This window comes from Doryrhamphus excisus, chromosome 6 (genome assembly GCF_030265055.1).
Source record: "Doryrhamphus excisus isolate RoL2022-K1 chromosome 6, RoL_Dexc_1.0, whole genome shotgun sequence".
In the NCBI taxonomy this organism is placed as follows: Eukaryota; Metazoa; Chordata; class Actinopteri; order Syngnathiformes; family Syngnathidae; genus Doryrhamphus; species Doryrhamphus excisus.
The window spans coordinates 18,355,815-18,363,768 of record NC_080471.1 but is presented as its reverse complement, the minus strand read 5'-3'; the positions used below and the strand labels follow the sequence as shown (position 1 = coordinate 18,363,768).

Below are 7,954 nucleotides of genomic sequence, written 5' to 3'. Positions count from 1 at the left end.
CAACCTGGTTGCATCGTAGTCGTGCATCCATCAAATCCTCCTCCTCTCCTCCTCTCCTCCTCTCCTCCTCTCCTCCTCTCCTCCTCTCCTCCTCTCCTCCTCTCCTCCTCTCCTCCTCTCCTCCTCTCCTCCTCTCCCCCTCCCGAAGAGTGGAGTAGCATCTTGGCCCTGTGACGTCAGGGGAGCAGCATCAGCTGTTAGCTGTGTGCATTTTAAGCCTTTTCGCTACCCATCGCTGCCCACACAAAGGACAAATATATGAGATCCCCTCCAATCCCTGAAATGGCAACACAGGAGGTTCAGCTCAACGAGACTCTGGCGCATCTCAAAACGGAGTCGGAGACGCTCAAGTCGAAGCTGGAGGAGGAAAGAGCCAAGCTGCACGACGTCGAGCGTGAGTACGGAAAATGGAGAGAGGCCTCCATTCACCTAGTGACGAGTAAATCACAGCAGATGTTGTTGTTTGTTTTTATCGTTGCCTTTTTACATCGACAACACCTCCTGTTTTTTTTAACACTCCGTGTGTGCAACGTCACTTCGGCTTGTGAACATTCTCGGGATGTTTTTTTTTTTCTTGCTGATTCCATATTTTCTAGCTCAAAGCTTCCATCCAGCTGAATTACACGGACTCTTATAGCATCCGAATATTCTCTATGCAGCATGGCGACATCTATGTTACATTGAAACATGTTGAAACAACTAGACAGGATGGTTAATATATATAAATATATGAGATACTTTGTGAGGACATGACAGACTGTGGTGGGGTGGGGGAGATTACTTCATGTGTTCATCCATTTGATGCAGGCCCACTGCAGTTTTAATCCTTATTGTTACACTGGATATTAATCAGGATGGATATGTAATATATGTGTGTGTGTGTGTGTGTGTGTGTGTGTGTGTGTGTAGTGCATCAAGTGGCGGAGAAGGTGGAGGGCTTGGGTCAGTTTGTCATGAAGACCCGAAGAACTCTGAAGGGTCATGGCAACAAAGTTCTGTGCATGGATTGGTGTAAGGACAAAAGGAGGATTGTCAGCTCCTCACAGGTTTTGAACACCATCACATATAGATTGGAGATTATTTGAAAATAACAACAATACTCATAAATATTGTCTTTTTTTTCTGTAAACATATAGGATGGAAAAGTGATCGTGTGGGATGCCTTCACTACCAACAAGGTAACTAGTGTTTAGCGTGTTAAATAAAACATGAAGCCCTTTTTCCTGCTGTGCTCAACATTACAACATCCTTAATTGCTCTTTTAAACCACTTGAGGTTTAGGGAAGTCATCTTAGGAAAGATGATAACACTCTACCCAGTAAAGAAGTAAAACACATAACATGATGCTTGGTATATTTAGCAATAAACAGATAATTAAGTTATTTTTTTTACATTGTGAAACATTCATATCCGATTACTCATACTTGCACTCACGTGATCTTTTGCACCATTCTAAGTTACCATTCTGGTAACTTCTAGGGCATTCATTCATTCATTTTCTACCGCTTTTTCCTCACGAGGGGGGTGCTGGAGCCTATCCCATCTGTCTTCAGGCGAGAGGCGGGGTACACCCTGGACTGGTCGCCAGCCAATCACAGGGCACATATAGACAAACAACCATTCACACTCACATTCATACCTATGGACAATTTGCAGTCGCCAATTAACCTAGCATGTTTTTGGAATGTGGGAGGAAACCGGAGTACCCGGAGAAAACCCACGCATGCACAGGGAGAACATGCAAACTCCACACAGAGATGGCCGAGGGTGGAATTGAACCCTGGTCTCCTAGCTGTGAGGTGTGCGCACTTCTAGGGCAATGTAAAAATAATTATATATACTGTATAACAATGTGTTTTAACTTGAATCATGACTTAGAGTGCATGTCAGCTTCATGGTTCAAATCTCACAGCTTCACTCTATAAGGATTTTACCGTGTTGTAGTTGGCTATGTTTTATTATTATTATTTATTATTAATAATAAATAAAATATAAAATATTCATTCATTTTCTACCACTTATCCTCACAAGGCTCGCAGGGGGTGCTGGAGTCTATCGCAGCTGTCTTCGGACGAGAGGCGGGGTACACCCTGGACTGGTGGCCAGCCAATCACAGGGCACATATAGAAGTGGCCATGAAATACAAGCAGATTTCATCTTCCTTTTCGATGGACATATCCATTCTAGGAAGGGCAGATGAATTTCTTAGCATCTTGCTGATGTCCCACACCTCTCACAAGCCACCTCCAGAGCAACCACTGTCAAGCATGAGTAGAACTGGTCTGGGACTTCACAAAACGGGGTGACACAAGAATCTTGCCAAGGCAGAGTTTGGGGCAGTGCAGGGTTTTAGGATTATTCTCTGATCCAACAGATCCTTCTTCCTGGTTCCCAACTGTGCAGGTGGGTGGTACCCAATCGGCAATTTCAGTCAGCAGAATGGATCGATTTCCAGTGGCCCACATCCAGAAATGTTTGCAGTCTTGGCAAAGGCAGTCATCCTGTTCATAGTGGAACTTGTTCAAGGCTACCATTGAATAGTTGTCCATCCTTTTGACATTTCCAAGTCATCATTCCACTGTTGGAATTTCTGTATTTGGCGCTTTCCTTATGGAATTCTACACACATTACAGCCTCTAATGGATGCCGTCTTGATTTTTTTTTCACGTGTTGTTGCTCGAAAACGGAGCTACCAAAAGGAGACTGTAGGATGAATTCTGGGGAGCATGTACAGTGAGATCTTTATGCAATTTATTGTGCATGGTTGGATGTTTGCATATGCTATGCTGGTGGAGGTTCTTATTGAGTTTAGTGGAATTTGGTGTGATTGGGTCTATACTATTCATTCATTCATTCATTTTCTACCGCTTTTTCCTCACGAGGGTCACGGGTGTGCTGGAGCCTATCCCAGCTGTCTTTGGGCGAGAGGCGGGGTACACCCTGGACTGGTCGCCAGCCAATCACAGGGCACATATAGACAAACAACCATTCACACTCACATTCATACCTATGGACAATTTGGAGTCGCCAATTAATGTTTTTCGAATGTGGGAGGAAACCGGAGTACCCGGAGAAAACCCACGCATGTTAGGGAGAACATGTAAACTCCAAACAGAGATGGCCGAGGGTGGAATTGAACCCTTGTCTCCCTGCTGTGATACCTGCGTGCTAGCCTCTAAGCAAAGATATGATTTCTAATTTTTGAAGACATACAGCCCTACCATCCAGCCATGTTCAATATTAAAGCTGATTGTTCTTCTTGAATAACGCGCTCATGAATCTGATTCATCTTCCACTCCTGAAGCAGATCAAGCATCTTTTTATGTTTGTTTGATGTCGCTCAGGAGCACGCCGTGACAATGCCTTGCACCTGGGTGATGGCCTGCGCCTATGCCCCGTCTGGCTGTGCTGTAGCTTGTGGGTGAGTGCTGTATACTTAAAAAAAAATAATCATATTTTTATTACATTTAGCACAAAATTCCAGGAAGCATGATAAGTAAACGCATCATATTGTCATTTACTGTCTGATTCTTGTCAGAGAAAATGCTGCTGATGGCAAAAACTGTCAATTCTATGTCGTATATTATTTTTCATTTGATATCTTTCATGTTTTAATTGTTTTATATTCTCCAATAGTGGCTTGGACAACAAATGCTCAGTGTATCCTCTCTCCCTGGACAAGAATGAGAACCTGGCTGCAAAGAAGAAGTCTGTTGCCATGCACACAAACTACTTGTCTGCTTGTAGCTTCACCAATTCAGACATGCAGGTGAGATGGTACATGTTCATTCATGATGATCATATGTTTTACAACTCTATTCAACATTATTTGTGTGCTGTTGTTAATGATAATTTACTTTAGGTGCAACAGGGAAATTGGTTTTGAGGTTTTATGTCTTGGTCACCACAATTAATTTATAGCACTTATATTTATTATATTATTATTATTATATATAATATAATATTATATATAATATTATATTGTCAATATAATATAATATATAACAATATTATATATTATATAATATTATATATTATATACGTATTATATTATTCATTCATTCATTTTCTACCGCTTTTCCTCACGAGGGTCGCGGGGGGTGCTGGAGCCTATCCCAGCTGTCTTCGGGCGTAAGGCGGGGTACACCCTAGACTGGTCGCCAGCCAATCACAGGGCACATATAGACAAACAACCATTCACACTCACATTCATACCTATGGACAATTTGGAGTCGCCAATTAACCTAGCATGTTTTTGGAATGTGGGAGAAAACCGGAGTACCCGGAGAAAACCCACGCATGCACGGGGAGAACATGCAAACTCCACACAGAGATGGCCGAGGGTGGGATTGAACCCTGGTCTCCTAGCTGTGAGGTCTGTGCGCTAACCCCTAGACCACCGTGCCGCCCCGTATTATATTATATTATTATATATTATATTGTATATTATATTATATTATTATTATTATATTGAATTATTATAAATATTATTATATTTGGGCGGCACGGTGGTCGAGTGTGGAGTTTGCATGTTTTCCCCGTGCATGTGTGGGTTTTCTCCGGGTACTCCGGTTTCCTCCCACATTCCAAAAACATTCTAGGTTAATTGGCCATTGGCCACATTCTAGGTTAATTGGTCATTGGCCACAAATTGTCCATAGGTATGAATGTGAGTGTGAATGGTTGTTTGTCTATATGTGCCCTGTGATTGGCTGGCTACCAGTCCAGGGTGTACCCCGCCTCTCGCCCGAAGACAGCTGGGATAGGCTCCAGCACCCCTGCAACCTTCGTGAGGAAAAGCGTAGAAAATGAATGAATTATTATATTTATAGCACTTGTAGCTCATGGTATTATTTTCCTTTAAAGATCCTGACTTCCAGTGGGGATGGGACATGTGCATTATGGGATGTGGAGAGTGGGCAGTTGTTGCAGAGTTTCCATGGACACGCGGCAGACGTGCTGTGTTTGGACCTGGCCCCCTCTGAGACTGGAAACACTTTTGTGTCAGGGGTGAGGGCACATCTTACTACACCAGTTTATTATTTTAAAAGCATTACAAAGTGAAATGTGTGTTGTTGCAGGGCTGCGATAAGAAAGCCAATGTGTGGGATATGCGTTCAGGACAGTGCATTCAGTCCTTTGAAACTCACGAATCCGACATCAACAGTGTGCGGTAAGTCACAAACGTATTACACTTGCTTGTCAATAAAATACTATTTTATTTTTACCGATATATAAAATATTGACACATCTGTTCTAATATTGGTTTCCCCTTCTGTTTTTCGACAGTTACTATCCCAGTGGAGATGCATTTGCATCTGGTTCAGATGATGCTACAGTAAGTATTAAGATATTCAATTGATACTCAATATTTAGGGACATTGCATAGAAACTAATGATACAGGACACTATATAAGTGACTATTCAATTTAAGAAAGGGACTTATTAGTCAGTAGTTACTGTATTTATTACACATGACAGATGGGGGCTCTATTTTTGTGGACCAGCCTATGCCCCCCTTAAATAGATAATAATAATAATAATAATACATTTTATTTGTATAGCCCTTTTCAAAATACTCAAAGACGCTTTACAGAAAAAATAGAGTTGAATAAAAGCAAGTAAACAGAGTAAAAGATACATGAAAATCCAACATTCATTTGTTTATACACAGCTAAAACATGGGTAAAAGCGGGGCACAGCAGTCAGGTGTAATAAGTTAGACACTAAAACAGATTTAAAGAGGTGGGTTTTTTGTCGTTTTTTTGAAACTGGGAATGAGGCAAAGAATTCCAGAGGGTGGGGGGCAGCAATGGAGAAGGCTCTGTCCCCGTCAAATTAAAATTTTAGAAGTGAAAACTGACACGCATGACAGCGCCACTCATCTGCCCTCTCCTCAGTAAACATTCAATCACTGTTAGTATGAAAATGAGCAAAGACGTGCACTGTAGTGGGAGGTTTTAGACGTAGCAGACTTTTTTTGATTTGGTATTTTTAACAAATTCATTAATTCAGATATGCATACATTCATAAATCAATTAAACATTTTAAATTTGATTTTTTTTGTCTATCATATTTTTTCCCCACGCTTTACTCTGTAAAATATGATGTATTTTTAATTATTGCTAAGACTGATCCTCCACATTATTTCTACTGCTTTTAATACACTGAAACTTTTGTCCCAGTGCCGCCTGTATGACTTAAGAGCAGACAGAGAAGTAGCTATCTATTCCAAAGAGAGCATCATATTTGGAGTATCCAGTGTTGATTTCTCTCTCAGTGGTAAGATTCCTTCATCTCATGGAATAATATTTAGCTTTTTTTAATCAAACAGTTGTTTGGCAGCAAAGTAAATTCCTTTTTAACTTGTGTGTGTGTATGTGTCCCAAGGACGCCTCCTTTTTGGTGGCTACAATGACTACACCATTAACGTTTGGGATGTACTCAAAGGAACACGGGTGTCTATTTTGTTTGGACACGAGAACCGTGTCAGTACATTGCGGGTGTCCCCCGATGGGACGGCCTTCTGCACAGGCTCTTGGGACCACACCCTTCGAGTAAGACATGGATTTTTTTTGCCACATGAGTTTGTGGTGATATTTTCTCCTCTAACCTGTAGTGTTCTTGTTTTTCAGATCTGGGCTTAAGGACGAAGTGCACAGATGATTTTATGTCAGTGAAAACGCCTGCAGACACAAATTCCTTCTGTTTGCTAACATACAATCACAGAAATGGATACTTGGTTTGTGGCTGTACATATCAAATACATTGTTTGTACTTAGGCTGTGTTTCAATTAGTGCACTTCCGTACTTCAGTATTATTATTCAATATGTATGCTGTATGTACACAAGGTAGTTCCAAAGGGTGCAAATTTGGAAAGCACAGTGTTATCCCAAATTGATTAATTGTTGCGCACTTATTTGAAATGTTGATTGCAATATTTATCCACTTCCTCTTCTCTCTTTTTGCAACTCCTCGAGTTAGTCCTCCCCTTTGGCGATGATTGAGGGTGGTTAGGTTCTATTGCCGCACACACACCATTTGGGGCATATTGAGTGCAACATCCAGGTACGGATGGTGCACTGCATTTTGCTGTACTTCTCAGTGTAAATGCACTTATACAGTCAAAATACTACATAAGTGTAAGTATGGAAGTGCGCAAAATGAAACCCAGCCGTAATCACACAACCAGATTAGATTCGATGGACATATCACTCAAAATGATGAAGCCTCATGACATGTTCATAATACTCATTGATTGTATTAAAATGGCACAGAAGGACCTATAATAATAATAATGATAATAATAATAATTTTAAATGGAAAATGTATTTGGAAAACACTTGTAGTGAATAGCATTCTAGGATAGAAGTGACACAAAGTGATGTGTTGTATATGCCACATTAAGAGCAATATTATGAAAACACGGCTATAGTGTTTTGGAAGAAAGTGTAATATGAAATACAATATTATAGATATTACTAATTTTGCTCATGAACGTATATTCAAGTGCAAGCAAGCAAATTGATGTTTACAACCTGCTCCCACAACAAACATATTTCATTTATGAAAGATGCTCAACTGCCAATAGCCAACTGGATTAAAGCACATTAAAAAGATCAAGTAATAGGATGTACATGTTTTTTTTTCATTTCCTATGTCATTTATTTGCCATATGAAAAGCACTGAATGCTCAGTGTATATTCAGTACAGACACCCCGTGAGCGTGGTCCACAATAGATATGTAAATGCTAATAGAATGTACTCCTTTTCATGTCGGTTGTCTGATGGCTGTAATTTCATATTAATTGTAATTATTTTATTGTAGTTTAGTGTACAGTTATACAATTGACTGTTTATCAGATATCCACATAATAAACTGCGTTTGAATATCACATTGGTTTTCCTTAGTCTATTTGTTCTAATGGTGTTTGTTGTCAATAAAGTTTTTTT

At 40.3% G+C, this 7,954-nt stretch overlaps 1 protein-coding gene across 1 annotated transcript; it reads left to right on the top strand.

Moving 5' to 3' along the window:
* The first annotated feature begins 149 nt into the window (after positions 1-149).
* Positions 150-7,896, top strand: gnb5a (guanine nucleotide binding protein (G protein), beta 5a). The gene is made up of 11 exons (XM_058075169.1): positions 150-394; positions 910-1,046; positions 1,137-1,178; positions 3,345-3,421; positions 3,637-3,769; positions 4,867-5,010; positions 5,082-5,173; positions 5,290-5,338; positions 6,186-6,282; positions 6,391-6,557; positions 6,636-7,896. Exons 1-11 carry the CDS (start codon positions 259-261, stop codon positions 6,645-6,647), a joined length of 1,086 nt encoding a protein of 361 aa, XP_057931152.1. The 5' UTR covers positions 150-258; the 3' UTR covers positions 6,648-7,896.
* Positions 7,897-7,954: the final 58 nt, after the last annotated feature.